This window comes from Pseudophryne corroboree, chromosome 6 (genome assembly GCF_028390025.1).
Source record: "Pseudophryne corroboree isolate aPseCor3 chromosome 6, aPseCor3.hap2, whole genome shotgun sequence".
Lineage (NCBI taxonomy): Eukaryota > Metazoa > Chordata > Amphibia > Anura > Myobatrachidae > Pseudophryne > Pseudophryne corroboree.
The window spans coordinates 536083549-536104446 of NC_086449.1; the positions used below are offsets into that span (position 1 = coordinate 536083549).

Here is a 20898-nt window from a genome sequence, read left to right on the forward strand (position 1 = left end):
AACACTTATGTTTATTTGACATAATATGGGGTTGATTTTAGCTTTAGATTTCTCATACGTCCTAGAGGATGCTGGGGTCCACTTCAGTACCATGGGGTATAGACGGTTCCGCAGGAGCCATGGGCACTTTAAGACTTTTCTAGAGTGTGAACTGGCTCCTCCCTCTATCCCCTTCCTTCAGACCTCAGTTTAGAAAATGTGCCCAGGTAGACTGGTCGCACTCCAGTGGAGCTCTACTGAGTTTCACTGAAAAGACTTTATGTTAGGTTTTTAATTTTCAGGGAAACTGCTGGCCACAGTCTCCCTGCTTCGTGGGACTTAGGGGGAAGAAGTAGGAACCAACTTCCTAAATAGTTCATGGCTCTGCTTCTTGCTGACAAGATACCATTAGCTCCTGAAGGGTACTGAACACTAGCTGCGGCTATGCGCTCACTCCCACAGCACGCCGTCACCCCCCTAACAGTGCCAGAAGTCAGAAGACGCGTGAGTATTATTACTGGAGATCTGCAAGAGGGACCTCCGGCAATCGTGACGGCTCAAGGTACCACGCAGCGAGCGGGAATGCTGCGCGGACATGCTACCCAAACACAGCACACAGCAGGGTGCAGGGCACGGGGGGGGGGGGAGGCACCCTGAGCAGCATGAAAACCTACTCTAATGGGAGGTGGGTGGATGGCGTCGGAAGGCGGCGGGACAGCAAAAGGGCCTGTACGCGGAGGAACTGGCATCCGAAAGGATCCGGGTTCCTCCAATCAGCGCCCCAGGATTCGAACTGGGCGCCGGTCGCGAGCCAATCACGGCTCGCGGCTTGGCGTCCAATGGGGAGCCGCCGCGACGGGCCAATCCGTGCTCGTCGCGGTGGACCAATGAGAGTCCGCCGCGTCATCGCTCCGCCTCCTCCCAGCGTCTTATATGAGGCGCTGGGCGGCGGTGGAGTTCAGTTGCGTGCCGGAGCAGAGAAGAGCTCCAGAAGACGTCGGAAGAAGACCTGCAGCGGCGGAAGGTGCGGCGGCGGAGAAGAAGGAAGAACCGGTGGAGAAGAGAGAAGATAGAAGACAGAAGAGAGAAGATAGAAGACAGAAGAGGCGGAACGAGGAAGACAGAAGAGGCGGAGGCCGGAGCCCAGTGGCAGAGGACGGCCGGAGAGTGCTGCAGAATGAGGGATGCAAAAGAGCTGACGAAACGCCCCTCTGCAGCCTCTCCCACCAATCCGGGTAAGAGGCTTTGGGCCTGTACCACCCTCCTTTAATTATCCTCCCTAGACCACCGGGACTGTCAGGCATTAGGCCTGGGGCCACAAGCAGGCACTAGCCCAGAGCAGCAGTTAGGAGATGAGGGCCACCGCATTCCCCAGTAGTCTTGGCAGTAGGCCAAGGCTACTGTTTCCCCCCTTGGTAAGGCAGGCATTAGGCCTGGGGCCACCAGCAGGCACTAGGCCTGAACAGTAGCTAGGAGAAAAGGGCCCCCATAAGCGTTCGTAATCTTGGCATTAGGCCAAGGTTACTGCCCCCTCTGTAGGCAGGCGCTAGGCCTGACCCACCATTCAGGCATTAGGCCTGTGCTATAGATAGGACCAAAAGGTTGTATAAATAATCTTGGTATTAGGCCAAGATTATATTCCCCCGGTAGGCAGGCACTAGGCCTGTGCGCTTTGGCGGGCATTTGGGCCCGGGCGCAAGTTAGTCGCACATAGAGAAATCTGCGGTTGGAATTCTTGCAATAGGTCAGGATTTCACTTCCATTGTTAGAGGTACACCTGGACTGAGCTCAGTTCAGGGTAGGGACGGAACTTCTTCACTAGGGGCATAGTAGCATCCACGCGGTTTGGAACGTAGAGTGCAGGACCCTTCTGGTTCGGTTCCAGTAGCGGGTGGGCTGTGCGGTAGCTCGCCTGGACTGTGGTTGGTTGGGTGTGTAGGGCTGGCTGGCCCGCACGTTCCGTACTCCATTCGGGATATTAGAGGTTGTGAAGAGACGTTCCCGCCTCCACGTACCTCACCATCCCGTATTACTGTAGTGGACAGCTGTCCACTACGGGCTGCCCAATCTGCGTGTGCGCCTGGGGAAGAAGTCCAGGCATCTGTCGGTTAGTCCGTCGTACCGGACCTGTCAACACCAGTGTAACGGTAACTCATTGTTATTTCATTGCTGCATTTTCTTGAGTGTCTTGTTTCGCTAGCTGAGGACATTTATAGCTGTTCTTTCTCATCAGTTTTGTTTAAAGATTCATAGCAGTATAGGCCAGTTTAGTTGTTTAGCCTATCTGTTAGTTGGTAGGAAGGCTGCTGTTTATTTCTCCTCAGGAGCAGCGATCCTCGACCAGCAAGTTGACAAGTGTGACGACGTGAGTATTCCCCACTGCGTGTTGTCTTGTTCCATGTTGGGCGCCGATTCGCGAGTCTTCACTAGGCCTAGTGAAACTCGTTTCACCTGGTGCGCAAGTGCCAAATAGGTGATAGTTGGGTGGCTGAGGCCTTGGGGCCAGTGATGACATTCACCTAATCGGTGAAAGTCGCGGCCGCCGCTGTGTATCCCGTCTCTCCTCTTGGGAAAGGGTGATCGTCTGTGTTAACAGTGCTTCTTTCCCCCCAGTATCTGACATCGGACTGGATCGTTGCGTCCTGATTACTGGAGTACTTCCTGGTCCGAAGAGGTTCCGTGGGTAGAAAGTGAAGGAGATTTGCGGTAAGAAGTGAGTCACACCTGCACAGCAGCAGGCATAACACCGCACTTCGCATCCTTATATTTGGCGTAGTCGGCAGGATGTCGGACACTGAAAACAACTCTTCTCCGGAAACGGAGAGAAAATTCAATTTTGGACCGGCATCCACGCATACCCCTCGGTACGATGGACGGAATATGCCATTGGCAGACTGGAAGAAGAGACTTGGCGGAATCATCCAGCTGTATGGGGTGCCCCCCCCCCCCCCGAAATGCAGCTGCCCTTGGCATTGAATACACTGGATGGAGAAGCCTGGCGGTCCGTGATCCTTGTTCCAGAAGAGGAGCGGAAGACATTGGAGGAGATACTCACGATCCTCGAGGGTGCCTATGGCAACACTTCATCTGCTGGGACCGATTCCAGAGAGAGGACGAGTCTATACCCCAGTTCGCAAATGCACTGCAAGAGATGTTGGGCAAAATCATGTGGCGCGACCCAGAAGGTTTGGGGGTGCCTGGTTAACCCCAGCGTGATGCTGAGGGATCAGTTTGCGCTAGGCCTATGGAGTATCCCCATTCAACAGATCCTGTTGGATAAGATTGCCAACGACCAGTAGATGACCTTCCGTCAAGTTCAAGTGGAGGCTGTCGCTAGGGATCGCGATGCCAATTTTGGACCTTATGCCATGGCCCCACAATGGTTAACACCGGTGTCTGCTCCTGTGGCCAGCAGAGAACCCAGCCCCATGGAGGCCTGTATCCAAGATCTTAAGGCGGCATTTGCCAAAGTCACTCTTAAAATGAAAGCGGAGATCTCCCAGTTGCGGGATGAGGTTCATAGACAGAGGGGTCATGGTGGGTCTGAAGATTGGGCGTCATGCAGGCTGCCAAGGGAACCACAAACCAACGTTGGAGGCGCTCGTCCCAGGGAAGGTAGGGGTCCCCGTTGCTATCGCTGTAACAGGTTTGGACACATTGCCCGGGAATGTAGTGAGCCTAGGCAAGACCCTTCGTTAAACTAGAGTCCCTCGCGGTAACGGGACCATCCGCGGGGGAGATGAGCGGAGGAGGCACAGCTATAGTGTATTCGGCTGACATAGTGGGTGAGTGTCCCGTTGTGGTTGGATGTCTTGGGGGAAAAGAGCAGAAGTGCCTTTTGGATACTGGCTCGCAGGTCACCACCATGTCTGAGGCTTGTTTCCTGGAGCACTATTCTCATCTGAAGGATTCTGTGTTGGACAGCTGGGTTACCCTTACGGCTGCCAACAATCTTCCTATTCCGGTTGGTGTGGATGGAGATCCCGATCTGTGGACAAGCAGTAGGGAAGAAAGGAATACTGGTCGTGGGAAGCTTGGGTTTGAGTCACGGGCCGGTGATTGTTGGCATGAACGTCCTACAAGATCTCAATCAGCTTTTTTTCCAGGAAAGAGGTCCGCAGTATTGGAAAGAACTGGGTGTTCAACGGCCGGTGCAACAGGCATTCCAGCAGGTGTGGAGGATATGTGAGGCTGGACATCTGGAAGAATCCCTGGGATCAATACGGACCAGTCATCGGCAACAGATAGAGTTACCTCCCCGCCAGGAGATAATTCTTCCCCTTGAGGTACGTACTCACCAACGCCTGGAGGGGTTTGAAGTGATGGTGGAACCCAATGGATTCCTAGGAATAGACTCTGGAATCGTCTTAGCCCGAACCCTGGCTGTAGTAAGAGACAGCAAGGTGTTGGTTCGGCTGTGTAATTTACTGGACGAGACCAAGAGAATTCCGGCGGGAGCAACCATTGCCAATGTAACGGCTGTCACCCGAGATGGAGTTTCAGGGGGGCGACAGGTCTTGCTGCATACTGATGAACAAGGGCCATGGTCAATGGCGGTGAGCCTGGATAGGGATGAAGAACCCAGTACGGATTGGTGCGGCCGTGTTATACGAGAACAGGTGGATGTCTGTCTGGACGAATGTAGCCCTGTTATGGTACAGAAGTTGGAGCATATGCTGTGGGAACGACAGAAGGTGTTCTCCCGGCATGAGGAGAATTTTGGGTATACTGAAGATTTGAAGCATGAAATACGTACTGGGGAGAGTCCTCCTATCCGTGAGAGATATCGTCCTATCCCACCCAAACTCTATCAGGAGGTAAAGAAGATGTTGCGGCAGATGTTGGACAATCAGGTCATTCGGGAGAGTAAAAGTCCATGGGCTGCACCCATCGTGTTGGTATGGAAGAAAGATGGTTCCATCTGATTCTGCGTGGACTATCGGCGGTTGAACAGTAGTACCGTGCGAGATGCCTACCCGTTGCCTAGGATAGACTAGTCTTTGGCGGCCCTGGGGAATGCTCGGTATTTCTCCACTCTGGACTTGGCCAGTGGGTATTGGCAAGTGGCGGTTAACCCACAGGATCAAGAAAAGACCGCCTTCACAACTCCGATGGGGTTTTTTGAATTCTTCCAGAGAAGGAGTCTGCCCTACGCCCGGCAAGATTTCAGCAGTCCAGGAGTGGAAGACGCCCACTACTACCACTGAACTGCGCGCCTTCCTAGGATTGGTTGGGTACTATTGGCGGTTTATCAAGGACTTTGCAAAAATCGCAGAACCGTTGCACACTCTGCTTTGAGGAGTGCCCATAACAAAAAAATTGCAGGCAATAGCCTGGGGCGAAGCACAGGAGAAGGCATTTCGACAACTGAAGAAAATGCTCACTGAGGCTCCGGTTCTGGGATATGCTGATTTTGAAACACCATTTCTGCTCTGCACCTATGGCAGCCTACAGGGACTAGGAGAAGTTATTTCACAAGTACAAGATGGCCAAGAACGAGTGATCGCCTATGGAAGCCGAAGTTTGAGGGAAACAGAGAGGAACCCGGACAACTACAGTTCCTTTAAGTTGGAACTGTTGGCTGTAGTCTGGGCAGTGACGGAGAAGTTTGCTGAGTACCTGACCGCTACCCATGTGGAGATCTACACGGATAACAATCCCCTGGCCTATCTGGAAACTGCAAAACTGGGTGCCCTGGAGCAGCGTTGGGTAGCCCGGTTGGCAAAATTCAGCTATAAAATCCACTATCGGCCAGGGAAGAGTAATGGGAACGCGGATGCGTTGTCGCGATTTCCTATACCCATGCCCCCGACTTCGAGGGACGTCGAGGACGAGAGCACAGAGGTCCCGGACTTGACCAGAATTAGATGTCCTGTTACCCTGGAAGAGCAACAAGTATTTGAATGTGCTGCTCTGCTCCGGAGCACGGAACAAGAGTGGGCTTCATTACAGCAGAGTGACCCGGGACTGAGAGCCATTCGTGGTGGAAACAGAATTGACATTGACCTAGCCAGTGGGAGAGAAGTCGGCTGACTCTCTATTGTCAAAAACTCCTGCGGAGTTGGGACCGGTTACTCATCTGTGCCGGAACACTGCATCGGCAGGTGTACCTGCACCACGAGCTCAGGATTGTGGAACAGATTGTGGTGCCGGAAGCAGCCCTGCAGGCTTTGGTGACTGAAGCGCACGATAGCGGAGCCCATTTGGGAGCAGCAAAAACCTTCCAGTGGATACAGCGTCAGTTCTTTGCCCCTCAGTTATTGACCTTGGTGGAGACTGTGTGCTGGGAGTGTCGGAGATGCGGGGTTGTCAAACCGAACGAACAGCATGCACCTGTACATACTGTACCATTCAGACGAATCGTCCCCTGGAGTGGTTGATGATTGATTATGTTCTGATTGGGGAGTCTGTTAGTGGCCATCAATATGCCCTGGTCATGACTGATCACTTCACTAAGTTCACGGTCGTGGTCCCTACCAGAGATCAGACAGCGGAGTCCGCTACTAAGGCCATTGTCGAGCATTTTATCCGGCAGTTTGGATGCCCCGAGAGGATACATTCAGACCAATGGGCTTGTTTCCAAGGGAGGCTGATGGAACAGCTTTGTCGACTTTATGGGATGCAGAAGTCCCGTACCACTCCGTATCATCCTCAGGGAAATGGCGCCTGTGAACGTTCATTTCGGACCTTGCTCCAGATGCAAGCCCTGGAAGATACCAAGAGTCGGAGGTGGCCCGAGCATGTAGCAGAGCTGGTGTGGACCTATAACAACAGGGTTCACAGCACCACCGGTTAATCCCCCTTCTTTTTGATGTTTGGCCGCCCAGGGCGTGAAGCGCAAGATCTGCACTTGCCCGAGCTTTGGGAAGAAGGGGGTTCATTGCCAGCAGACTGGGTTGCGGAACATCAGCAGCATTTAAGAGTGGGTCACGACGTGACTCGGAGGATGATAGCCGACCACACTCATGTGCCCCATAGAACTCGAGGAGCGGAGCCTTTTGACGTGGGACAGCGGGTGCTGGTCCGCATGACACGGCCGGGCGGCAAACTGACGGAAAGGTGGGAGCTACTGCCCTATATTGTCCGAAGGCGCCTCACCGAAGAGGGCCTGGTTTACCAGGTGGAAGCGACGGATGGGTCCGGTCGGTTGAAAACCCTTCATCGGGACATGTTGCGTCCTTGTTTGTTTCCAGAAGACGTAGAGAGAGAAGGTGCCTCCGGTCTGAGTACTGCTCCATCGCCTGTGGAAGACACAGTGTTGTCACCATCTCCCAGGGCGGCTGGCCTGGACGAAGATTGGTGGGTCCCAGTGGTTCCACCTCACGACAACATTCTCCAGGATGTTGAGGCCTCCAGGCCCGTGGTATCTCCTTTGCCTCGGCGGTCCCATCATTCCAGCCACGGTGTGCCTGGTCCTCGGTATGCCGACCCGGATTTTATCTGGTCTCAGTCTTCCTTTGTAGGGACTACAAAGGACAAAGGCGGGCGGATGGCGTCGGAAGGTGGCGGGTGGTGGGACAGCAACAGGGCCTGAACGTGGAGGAACTGGGATCCGAAAGGATCCGGGTTCCTCCAATCAGCGCCCCAGGATTTGAACTTGGCGCCGGTCGCGAGCCAATCACGGCTCGCGGCTTGGCGTCCAATGGGGAGCCGCCGCGATGGGCCAATCCATGCTCGTCGCGGCGGACCAATGAGAGTCCGCCTCGTCATCGCTCCGCCTCCTCCCAGCATCTTATATCAGATGCTGGGCGGCGGCGGAGTTCAGTTGCACGTCGGAGCCGGAGCAGAGAAGAGCTCCAGAAGACGTCGGAAGAAGACCTGCAGCGGCGGATGGTGCGGCGGCGGAGAAGAAGGAAGAACCGGTGGAGAAGAGAGAAGATAGAAGACAGAAGAGGCGGAACGAGGAAGACAGAGGCGGAGCCCGGAGCCCAGCGGCAGTGGGCGGCCGGAGAGTGCTGCAGAGTGAGGGATGCAAAAGAGCTGACGAAGCTCTCCTCTGCAGCCTCTCCCACCAATCCGGGTAAGAGGCTTTGGGCCTGTACCACCCTCCTTTAATTATCCTCCCTAGACCACCGGGACTGTCAGGCATTAGGCCTGGGGCCACAAGCAGGCAGTAGGCTGGAGCAGCAGTTAGGAGGTGAGGGCCGCCGCATTCCCCAGTAGTCTTGGCAGTAGGCCAAGGCTACTGTTTTCCCCCTTGGTAAGGCAGGCATTAGGCCTGGGGCCACCAGCAGGCACTAGGCCTGAACAGTAGCTAGGAGAAAAGGGCCCCCATAAGCGCTGCACTCCTATGATACACCTCATCCCTTCACTTCCTCTAATTTGCATATCAAAGATATTTGCCTTGCCTGTACAAGAAAGTAGTTACACAGGTTAATTTGCATTTCAATGCCTATCCTACCCTAGTAGAGGGTTAACAAAACTTTTTTTTTATATCTGTGTGTAATTCCCATACATCATGTATTCACTTATCTCACCATTTACTCTCACTAGGCCCGATTGAAACTATTTGTAATTGACTATGGCATGGGTTAAATAAATTCATTGGTAACTTATAAATGGTGCTGGACTTGTAGATATGTTGTTGTTTCTTTGTGACAAAGGAAACTGATTGTTTTAACCATACAAAGTCAGCTATTTAGAAAGTGACCTTCCTAAAATGGCCACTGCTCCTCCCCCTTCCACATCTATGTGGCTTGAACAAGATGGTGGGCAGGCCATGTGGCTAGCCCAAAATGGAGGACAGACCATGCGGCTCTTTTGTCACAAAGAAATCACACTCTATACAGGCACCAAAAGTTACTTTAGGCCTGTGTTTAAAAATATACGAATTTGCCTCAGCATGCTAACACAGCTATATTATGGCTATGCAGCAACTTTTAAATGTACTTTAAATCTACTTAATAGATAAACAATCCAATCTGAACCAAACACAATATGACTTATTTGAACTTTGTTTTGCAACAATAAAAATACGCTGTAGCATTTTAGATATTGTGAGAAACACATTGTCCCTTAAATTTCATATCAGCGCCTCACTGATAACACAAAAAAACAAATGGCATGTGATTCGGCAGCATCAAAATGCGTCCATCTTTAGCTGGTAGACCACAGTCGCATCTGTACAGTGAAATCATTAAGAACGTGATATCGCGGTTCCGAGCCCCCATCTGTTCAAGTCAAATTACTTTCTAACAAATATTTAAAATGCCAGCTCTAATATATACTGTGGACGCGTTCGAATCTTATTACCATGTGCTATGAATGTGCGCTATACATCGCAAAACACTACATCCCATAAGAGAAAACAATACACCCACACATTATCTGAGTTCCAAAGCTCATTGATGTATATATTTGTTATTAAAAGGATATGTATTCAATATATCACAATGTACAGTATATATATATATATATATATATAGTTACATGGTTACAATTTGTACAGTAAGCAGTTATTACAAACTAATTCAAAAACAGACACGGCCAGCAATACAATTACCATATTTTGCTCAAATGCTCACTACGCTCCCCCTCCAAGCTCACAGCAGAGTATCGGTAGAAATCCATCTCGTTCAGCATCTGGAACAAACAGGGCCATCTGTGTGTGTGTGTGTGTGTGTTCAGCAATACACTGAGAGTTGGGCGTATACAGATCTCGTTATTAGTCTAGGGAAGGGAACTTTCTCATTCATGATGAGTCATTGGTCAGTTCATATGCAAGCAACGTTCAGCCTTGATGGTGTAATTACAGGAGATAGCCACTGGTACCAATCTGCAAACATGCTGTCTTCCAGGAAATTCATTGTTCTAATAAGAGTGACTTTAGCTTTCATACATTTAATCATTTCTACTTATGGCAATGTGCTACAACTTAATAACAGGCATCAAATTGATACACACATTAATCTGGTTACTTTGACACCAAGCATGACATGTTCATCTTGCTCCGCTCCAATGATACACATACATGACGTTACTCCATTATATAATTTAAAACCTTATGATGTCTGGTGCTTGATATGTTACATTTATGTGCTGTATGAAATATGTGTCAAATCTATCTTTATGGCATGTCTGTGTAAATGCATATGTTACCATATATTGCTGTGCTCACTGCGCGTATTTGCAAGCATAGCGACTCATAATGTGTGGAGCCTGTATGATCTCTCTATGTAATATTTTTGACTTCGACAAGTGGCACCATGAGATTTTAACGTGGTGTTGCAGTTCCTTCAATCGGATTGGTTTGAACCTCTACAGGAGATAGAGTTGAAGTTTCTCACTTGGAAAGTGGTCATGCTGTTGGCCTTGGCATCCGCAAGGAGGGTGTCTGAGTTAGGGGCCTTATCTCACAAGAGTCCTTACTTGATCTTCCGTGAAGATAGGGCTGAGTTAAGAACTCGTCAGTAATTTCTTCCGAAGGTGGTTTCTTCTTTCCATATAAACCAACCTATTGTGGTGCCAGTGGCTAATGACACCTTCGCTGCGTCAAAGTCTCTGGGTGTGGTCAGAGCTTTGAAAATTTATATCACAAGAACAGCTCGGATACGGAAAACAGAGGCTCTGTTTGTCCTGTATGCTCCCAACAAGATTGGGTGTCCTGCTTCTAAGCAGACCATTGCGCGCTGGATCAGAGGTACGATTCAGCACGCTCATTCCATGGCAGGATTGCCGATACCAAATTTGGTGAATGCCCATTCTACTAGAAAGGTGGGCTCATCCTGGGTGGCTGCCCGGGGGGTCTCGGCGTTACAACTTTGCCGAGCAACTACTTGGTCAGGGGCAAATACGTTTGCTAAGTTTTACAAGTTTGACACCTTGGCCGATGAGGACCTCAAGTTTGGTCAATCGGTGCTGCAGGGTCATCCGCACTCTCCCACCCATACTGGAGCTTTGGTATAAACCCAATGGTACTGAATTGGACCCCAGCATCCTCTAGGACGTATGAGAAAACAGGATTTTAATACCTACCGGTAAATCCTTTTCTCCTAGTCCGTAGAGGATGCTGGGCACCCAGCCCAGTGCGTACTTTACCTGCAGTTGTTATTTTGTTAATAATGTTTTCAGCATGGTTGCTGTAATGTTCATGCCCGTTGGCATGTGTTTTGTTGAATGCCATGTGTGCGGCATGGTTGGAGTGTGAGCTGGTATGAATCTCACCGTTAACTTAAAAGTAAATCCTTTCCTCAAAATGTCCGTCTCCCTGGGCACAGTTCCTATACTGAGGTCTGGAGGAGGGTTATAGAGGGAGGAGCCAGTTCACACTCTAGAAAAGTCTTAAAGTGCCCATGGGTCCTGCGGAACTGTCTATACCCCATGGTACTGAAGTGGACCCCAGCATCCTCTACGGACTAAGAGAAAAGGATTTACCGGTAGGTATTAAAATCCTGTTTTCTCCCATATGTGGAAAATGTAATTTTCTTGAGTACAGTTTCTTGTATTTGGGTGTCACCAGACAATAACTACTAAAAGGGAACATCATTTGAAAGTGGAAACTCCTCTTTTAAAGATAGGGTACTCCATGTGTGTGTGGACCAGTATGGGAGAGAGATGGCACAATGTGCTGTTCCCCATCTATGGAAAACTATTTTTTTTCTATAGCGCTGGATGATATTGTCTGGTAACCACATGTCATGATCCTGACTGTATTTCTTATATTCTGGGGCTTACCTCAGCATATCCTGTAACTTGCATCTGTTCAGCTCAGCAGGAAGACTGCAAATCTGTGTTTGCTTACCTTGATTAGCCACCTTAGTAGGAATTCCTCTAAGTAATCAGTAATCAGCTATGTGCAGCATTTTGATTCTTCACTGTGTTCATCAATCTGGAGTTTAGGCCTAACAGTCAGCATCCTCTGTTTATTTTTAGAGATTCGGCTTCAGTGTTTTTTTTGACCTGCTAGACCTCACTCCACATCAGAGCCTAACTTGGAGTACTGACATGACAGGGTCTGATCACCTGACCTGGAGCTATCCAATCCTGTGCCAGCCTGAGACTCTCTGAATTACCTGACTTCATTCACCAATCACAAAGGACTAGGAAGTATAAGTAAAGAGACTTGTGTTACAGAAGCTGCCAGTTCCTTGTGTCACACAGCTCAGTGTGAGCTTAGTAGCTGAGCTCTATAAGAGGTAGCACTATTACCTTAGTTCCTGTAAAACTCTGCTCTTTTGCTACCCAGTCGGGTATTACAGTTGTGTTACCAGTTATATCCAGTATCCTTCAGTCTCATCTTAAAGACACAGCTGCAGTATTCTTCAGTTTCATCTTAAAGACACAGCCGTAGTATTCTTCAGTCTTGTCTTAAAGACACAGTCGCAGTATTCTTCATCCTCATATTAAAGTCACAGCTTCAGTCTTCAGTTCTTCTTCAGCCTTGTCTTAAAGTCACAGCCACAGTCATTGTTCTACATACAGTTGCATTTCCAGTTATATCCATGACCATCCCAGATTACAGTTGTGTTCCAGTTATACCAGTACACAGCCCAGTTCACAGTGTGGTTCTCAGTCTCACCGGTAACCAGTCCGGTTCTCAGTCTCATCGGTAACCAATCCAGTTCAACGTCTTCAGCTCTCCTCCCAGTTATGCGCGACGCCAGAGAACCTATTTCATAGTAACCTTGAGTACACAAACACCTACTCCTGTGACAGTATATCCAGTTCATTCTCACCAATACATTCACCATCCTGCTATCAACACCAAGTCCCTGGTGATCCAGTGGTCAGGATACAGCTCCCTCTGCCGAGGTCCGGGTTTGATTTCCGGTCAGGGATTGCTCCTTACTACTTCATCTCACTGATTCCAACAGACCAGCCAAATATACGCATAGTCCTCCAGTTACCCACACAGACTTCACATACACGCCGGGTTCACAAAAACCACAGTCATGACAGTAGGAACTGGACCCATGGACCCGGCCAAAAGTGTTCGTCTGATGCGGGACTTTCTAAGCAATATTGCAGGATGCCTGGAAGGTTTGGAGTCGACTCAGCATCGATTGGCACAGTGTCTGCAGCAGAACTCTTTCTCCATAGATTCTCGGACTCTCTGTACTCAGACTCCTGACCAACTGTGGATTCTCTACCAAATGTAAATACAGTTACAAGAACTTCTGACTAGTATTCTTTCTGTGATGCCTGAACTCCTCAGGAATACCATCAATGTTGTTGATCCTCTTTTGCCCTATCCAGTAACTAAAGTCTCTTTCTCTGTGCAAGGAAAAGTTTTTAATCAGAGCTATCAACAGCCCAAGCTCTCTGAGGCTGAACATCAGCGGCATAGGGAGCTACACCTTTGTCTTTACTGTGGAAATTCTGGTCATTTTATTAAGGATTGCATTCTTCGCAAGCCTAGAAATGGTGATAAATCTCAGTATCATAGCACTCATGTCTACAAGTCATTTACAGTAGCTGATCCTGCTACTGCTAATGGGGGTGTTAAGAAGGCTTCTCAGACAGAGACTCAAATTTATGACTGGGGTCCTGTGATTAAAAAGACCCTATCCTAAGTTGTGTCCAGAAAAGAATGTTCAAGAAGGGGTATCTTTGTCCACAGCCCAAGGAGGGTCATCAGTGTCCGCAGCCCAAGGAGGGGCATCAGTGTCTGCAGCCCAAGGAGGGGCATCAGTGACTGCAGCCCAAGGAGGGGCATCTGTGTTCACTGCCCAAGGAGGGGCATAAGTGTCCTCAACCCAAGGAGGGGTGTCTGTGTCTTCATCCCAAGGGGGGGCATCCAAACTTTCAGTGCCAGAAAGGGCATTAGACTCTGCAGCCTCTGAGGAGGCATTTGCTTTGCTGACTCCAGGAGGGGTATCCAATGTTCAAGCTCTAGTACGGGCATATGAGTCTTCTTCTCAAAAAAGAGTTTCTGATCTGTCACCTCCAGTAGGGGTGCTGGAAATAAAAACCCTGAGAGGTGTCTGATTCGTCAACCCCAGGAGGGGTCACCAGAGTTTCAGCCCCAAGAGAAGTTTCCAGAGCCAAGTTCTCAGATGGAAATCTTTGTGCTTCAGGTGCAGTTACGAACTCCTGTTTGCCATCCTCAGAGAGCACCACCCTGTTTGCATCCAGAATGGTTCAGGCCCAGGATGGGCCATCTGAACACTTGGATTCTACTCACTCCAGTTCCAGATGGAATCTGCCTCCTTCATTCCCAATTTTTTTTAATTTCTCTGGATTCAATCTGGTTCCATCTGTGGGTCCAGGAATTCCCCGGGTCCCAGCCGGTTCAAGTTAGTCCAGATTCAATCTGGTCTCATCCATATGTCTGGTTCAGTCTCCTCCGGTTCCAGCCAGTTCAAGTTCGTCCAGACTCGATATGGTCACGTCCATATGTCCAGTTCAGTCTCCTCTGCTCCCAGCCGGTTCAAGTTTGTCCGGACTCAATCTGGTCTCATTCAAATGTCTGGTTCAGTTTCCTCTGGTTCCAGCCGGTTCAAGTTCTTCCAGACTCAATCTGGTCTTGTCCATATGTCCAGTTCAGTCTCTCCTGGTTCCAACCAGTCCAGCAATACTCCAGGCCCAGCCTGGTCAGTCCATCCCGGTTCCAGCCAGGTTCAGCAATACTACAGGTCCATCCTGGTCAGTCTGACCTGGTTCCAGCCAGTCCAGCAATACTCCAGGCCCATGCTGGTCAGTCCATCCCAGTTCCAGCTTGTCCAGTAATACTCCAGGTCAAGCCTGGTCAGTCCATCCTGGTTCCAGCCGATTCAAGTAATCTCGGATCCAATCCGATCCTACTCGTCCATCTGAAGACTTCTCCAGTTTCAGTCTGTTCAAGCTCATCTGCACTCAAACCGGTTCCATCCATTGGTCTGAGTAAAGAACTTTTGTCAGTTTGTCCCAGTAAAGGACTTCTGCCACCTAGTTCTAAAATTAGACTTCGGTCTGATTCTGTTTTCTTGTCTTCAAGCTTTGAGTTCACAGCTTATGCGGGAAACTCTAATACATCTCATCGATGTCGGGATAATTCTACTGTAGCAACTAAAGTAAAGAAAAATACCAAGGCTATTAACCTAAAGTCAGAATGTGAACCTCAGTCTAATGTTGTTTCAGTGGCATCTGTTTCCTTGAGTCCAATTTCATTCTCCACTCAGTCTTCAGAACATTCAGCCAATGCTCCGTTTTCTGACCCATCGCTTTCTGAGCAAGATAATGCCTTGATGAACCAATACATTAGGAATTTCAGGAATGCCAAGAATTGGCAAACAGTATAAAGACAACAGCCTGTTGATTTAAGAGTTGGTTATGTTTCCATTGATTCCACTCCAAGTTCCTTGTGTTGTTCTGAACTTGTTAATGCAGCTTACAAAACGGATGTAGTTACTCCCAAAGAAGACTGGTATCTTCCAATAGACTTAGACTCAGACTCTGAATTTGATCCAGTTTATGATACTACTCCTTTCCTGGGAGGTCCCGTTCATTCCTGTTATGCTTTAACGCATGAAGAGGTTCCAGAATTACCAAAAAACTCTACAGGTCTCTGTATGAAAAGTCCTCGTTATAGAACAAGATTTAATTTAAGCCTCAGTGGAGTGCTAGCTTCAAAAGCACAATCCTCTCATACTACTAATCTAGGAAAGGAACCTTCTACAGTTTATTCCTCAGTCCTTTCAGATGAAGGAAATTCCAGTTTTGTCAATGATGGATGGTCTACCTGTTCAGAAGATGATCAGGAAGACTTCTGAAGAATCCAGCTTAAGTTTTGTTTCTGGACCCTCTGGTTTCCACTTTTCTGAATCTTTGTGTACAAGTTATTCATCAAGTTTCTCTAAGACCAAAGATGGGTGTCCGGAGTCCACCCTTGAAGAGGGGTGTACTGTCATGATCCTGACTGTAGTTCTCGTATTTGGTGACTCACCCCTGCCATCTGTCCTGGATCCTGTGCCATTTTGCTCACTGAGATAAACAGCTTGTCAGCACCATGAGTTTCCTGAGTCCTGAGTTCTCTGCCTGGAAGGTAATAGTTAACGAGCTCTACCTGTGATTAATCTTCGGTGTGAGTCTGAATTCAGCAATCTGAAGTTTAGGCCTAAAAGCCAGCATCCTCTGTTTGTTTGCAGAAGTTCAGGCTTCAGTGTTCTCTCGGCCTGCTAGGCCTCGCTCCACTTCACAGCCTAGTCTAGAGTACTCACATGACAGTGACTGTTCACCTGACCCAGAGCTGTCCAATCCTGTGCCAGCCTGAGACTCTCTGAATCACCTGACACTGCTCACCAATCACCAAGGACCAGGAAGTATAAGTCTGAAGGCTGGAGTTGGAAACGCTGCCAGTTCCTCGTGTCACACACAGCTCTGTGTGAGCTTTGAAGCTGAGCTCCCTAAAGGTAACCCTTGTACTTCAGTTCCTGTAAAAACTCTGTTCCTTTGTTACCCAGTTTGGATTACATTTGTGTTACCATTGATATACAGTATTCCACAGTCTCAACTTAAAGGCACAGTTGCAGTGTTTCATCTTAAAGGCACAGTCGCAGTATTCCACAGTCTCAACTGAAAACCACAGCTGCAGTATTCTACCGTCACAGCCGCAGGGTTCTTCAGCCTCATACTAGAGTTATAGCCACAGTCATCGTTCTACTTTCAGTTGCGTTTTTAGTTATATCCGGTACCAGCCCGCATTACAGTTGCATCCCAGTCTCACCAGTAACCAGTCCGTCTTACTATCTTGCCAGTAACCTTGAGTACATAAGCACCTACTCCTGCGACTCTATATCCAGTACAGTCTCACCTATACATTCATCATCCTGCTATCAAAGTCCCTGGTGATCCAGTGGTCAGGATACGGCTTCCTCTGCCGAGGCCCGAGTTCGATCCCCGGTCAGGGATAGCTCCTTCTTCTCACTGATTCCTGCAGACCAGCCTAATATTCACATAGTCCTCCAGTTGCCCGCACAGACTTCACTAACACCGGGTTCACAAAACCACAGTCATGACACTGTTGATTTTAGAGTTGGTTATATTTCCTTTGATTCCACTCCAAGTTCCTTGTGTTGTTCTAAACTTGTTAATGTAGCTTACAAAACAGATGTAGTTACCCCTAAAGAAGGCTGGTATCTTCCATTAGACTTGGACTCAGACTCTGAATTTGATCTAGTTTATGATACTACTCCTTTCCTGAGAGGTCCCATGTTCCCTAAAAATTTTTTCCTTTACAAGAAATTCTGCTCTCCCTGGTCAATTCCAGAATTCTGTAAGAAGAAGAGGCATTGACGAAGGTCCTTAGTTCTTCTGTATGAATTTTTCAAGTTCCTCTATGATTCAAGATGGGTGTCCGGAGTCCACCCTTGAAGAGGGGGGTACTGTCATTATCCTGACTGTATTTATCTTATTCTGGGGCTTACCTCAGCATATCCTGTAACTTGCATCTGTTCAGCTCAGCAGGAAGACTGCAAATCTGTGTTTGCTTACCTTGATTAGCCACCTGAGTAGAAATTCCTCTAAGTAATCAGTAATCAGCTCTGTGCAGCATTTTGATTCTTCACTGTGTTCAGCAATCTGGAGTTTAGGCCTCTGTTTATTTTTAGAAATTCAGGCTTCAGTGTTTTTTTGCGGCCTGCTAGGCCTCAGTCCACATCTGAGCCTAACCTGGAGTACTGACATGACAGTGTCTGATCACCTGACCTGGAGCTATCCAATCCTGTGCCAGCCTGAGACTCTCTGAATCACCTGACTCCATTCACCAATCCCCAAGGACTAGGAACATAAACATATGTATTCCTTAATCTACTGTGATTCATTCTCCCGCCAGTGGCCTCAGCCTGAGATGCCTGTGACCGGCAAATACATTTAATATGCCCCTTTTTGTTACATTTTCTACACAGTTCATGTTTGAACCTACAGTCCCTGGATGAATGTGTATCTGTGCCACAGCGGTAGCATACTTCTAATGGGGGACCATGTGCATGCAAGGGCGTTGTGTTTATTGTTGTCACCATTTTGTGAACTTGTGAAGCCGACTTGTCAGTTATTTGGAGCTCCATCACATCCTTAGCTGCAGTTTCCATTGATAGTGCCACTTGTACTGCACGTGTAAACGTGAGGTCTGCCTCTGTTAGTAAACGTTTTTGCACACTCTCACTTAAAATCCCGCACACCAGACGATCTCTCAGGGCATAATTCAGGCCATCTCCAAACTGACAGTGCTCTGACAGTCTTTTTAATGCTGCCACATATACAACCACTGATTACCCCTCTTCTTGGTTCCGTTTATGAAATCTGAACCATTCTGCTATCAGGAGAGGCTTAGGGGACAGGTGTTCTTGTAAAATCTTAACAATATCTGTGTAAAACTTAGTAGCAGGTTTCACAGGGGACTGTTCCAACCTTTCAGTGTAGAGGAGCAAGTCACCTTTTTCAATGTCAAAGTCACTTAATGTGCCTATATGTAGAGCCATGGCAGTGTATCCTTACCGGTGCTTGCAGCTGAACAGATTACATGGTGATTCCTTCTCAAACACTGCCACTTCTTTCTGGTCTAACAGATGTGGCCTGGGTTCAGAAGCCACTTGTCGCCAATTGTGTCTTTGTAAGTGCTCATTGACCCAAACAGACATGGAGACCAGGGGGTATATTTACTAAAATTCGTATTTATGTCGATTTGGTGGGAGATGAATCACGATTGGCATCGAATGTGTGAATTTGCAACTTTTTTTTTTTTACGCCTCATTTACTATGCTGTCATATTTTTGGTATTCGTATTTTCCGATGTCGATGTTATTCGTATTTTTTAAGGTCCTAATGCGGCCGAATTTTGTTTTGCAGCCGTATTTTTGTTTTTTTTTACGGGTTCGTATATTTGTTTTCACGGCCGAGATTTGACTCCCTTCCCGGCCGCGTTTTTTCTGACTTTCGTTTTCGTCACTCGTCCGTGATTGGTTGGGTTTGTGATGGAGGAGTGTCTCTGCAGCATAGTATAAATACGCCCCAAACCGGACGGACCTCGTGGGTTTAGCTAGTGGAGAGGAGAGAGATAGTGTTGTTTGCAGTAGGAGTTGTGGAAAGTTGTTTAGGTGAGTTTAAGTGATTGCTGAGTGGTGTATTTGGTTTGTAAGTCATCTTGTGATTATTGTTGTGGTGTTGTTTTGAAGTGTGTCATATTTTTAGTGCTTGTGTTTTTATTTCAGTCTATTGTTGTTTGTGTGTGTGTGTGTGTGTGTGTGTGTGTGTGTGTGTGTGTGTGTGTGTGGGTTTGGGTGTGTGTGGTGTGTACTGTTAGTGGAGGAGTGTGTTTTGTGTATTTTGTTATTTGTGTTATTTGTTGTTTGTGTCAATTATGTCTCAGTCAGAGGTCAGTGAGGTGGGGAGGTGAGTGAAGTGGAGGTGTTGAGTGAGGCGGAGGGGGTTAGTATGAGGGAGGAGGTGAGTGAGGCTGAGGGTGTTAGTGAGAGGGTGGTGGGCATCCGTATATCGCAACTTATGCGGAGTGGGAGGAGCCAGTGCGGAGCTTAATTCCTCGCAAAGTGGTTGGGGCCACTTATGTGCGTGATTCAGATTGGCCCAGGTAGGATGGTGAGTATTTTTTTTTTTTGTGTAAAATTATTTATTAGATAAAACTTTGGAGTCCTGCTATGTGTTATATGTGGACTATGCTAGTGTATTATGTGTGTAATTGTGTCTATCATTATTGTTTTTGTAAAATATCCTGTATGTTAGTATTGTATATTACTAATTAGTTAAGGTCCTTATTAATGTACCTTGTGAAAGGTACCTTATTTAGAATTGATTGTATTGGTTATTATTCGGACATACCATTTATCTGCAAAGGTGTTAGTGTGGTGTCTTCATGATTTATTTGTTAAGGACACATGTTCGCATGATGCTTAGTGATTTTTTAAACAAAGACGCTTAACTAGGTGGTTTTATTTTTCTCACTAATTGTTTTATATTTCCAAAGTTTTTTAAAAATGTTATGTATGCATTTGGTATGTAGTTTGTTTTTCATTAAAAATTGTATATGTTCAGATTTGTGTTTGTAACATTAATCTGTTTTATTTTGTATGCTATGCACGTGTCGCCATGTGTGTTGCATAGTTGTTGCAACATTGTGATGAAGTTGCATTACCCTTTTGTGTTTTAGTTTAGAGGATTTGTTTTATAATGTATGTTTATGTATGTGTTTGTAAATAATTTATGAGAAATGCTGTTTGTTGTTATTGTTTTTTGCAAATGCATTTGTGTGGTCAAATCATATGTTTCTTTGTATTACAGTGGCTCGGAAATGCACACGTCAAACCACTCCTTCAAATGTTGAACGTGGTGCTGATGTTGCAGAAGGTAAATTTGTAACACATTAAAATGTAAGGAGGACTTCAAATGATTGCCAAATATAGACAAGTACATTTGTTTCTCATAGGTCCATCCCGCCATGATCCGACTGTGCAAATGCGCACAGGCCACGGATCCACAACGCAACAACACGTGGCACAGAAAAGACCACGATACGATCTGCCCAGAGCACAATCTGCCTCTCCACCAACGCGACGCATCAGTACAGTCGCATCAAGGCCACCGTCCGATTTGCTGGCACCCTCCCCACCACTTCAACTGCAGTCCCCTCAAATTCCAGGTGAGTCCAAAAATATACACCACAAAATAAAACACAACCCATTACAAAAATTGTGGAGAAACCCCCCCTAAAAAACTCAGTAATCTTATTAGATTAGCCTTTACACTGATTTAAGAAAATGGTTTGGTCATGGCCAACCCATTATAAAATACAAATAAAGGTTACGATTATTCTGTCTGTACATTTGAAGCTAACACTAGCATATTGGGGGTAATTCCAAGTTGATCGCAGCAGGAATTTTGTTAGCAGTTGGGCAAAACCATGTGCACTGCAGGGGAGGCAGATTTACCATGTGCAGAGAGAGTTAGATTTGGGTGGGGTGTGTTCAATCTGCAATCTAATTTGCAGTGTAA

At 47.5% G+C, this 20898-nt stretch overlaps 2 protein-coding genes across 3 annotated transcripts in view; one reads left to right on the top strand and one right to left on the bottom strand.

Moving 5' to 3' along the window:
- PLEKHG7 (pleckstrin homology and RhoGEF domain containing G7) overlaps positions 1–20898 on the bottom strand; it is a 355229-nt gene that overhangs the window by 218964 nt on the left and 115367 nt on the right. The window lies entirely within an intron of this gene.
- Positions 1–20898, top strand: part of LOC134932846 (mucin-7-like) — a 34590-nt gene that overhangs the window by 11668 nt on the left and 2024 nt on the right. For both annotated transcript variants that reach the window (XM_063927634.1, XM_063927633.1), the window contains 2 exons: positions 20188–20253; positions 20333–20545. In XM_063927634.1, coding sequence (XP_063783704.1) covers positions 20362–20545 — 184 coding nt within the window. In that variant the 5' untranslated portion in view covers positions 20188–20253; positions 20333–20361. The remainder of the gene's footprint in view (positions 1–20187; positions 20254–20332; positions 20546–20898) is intronic.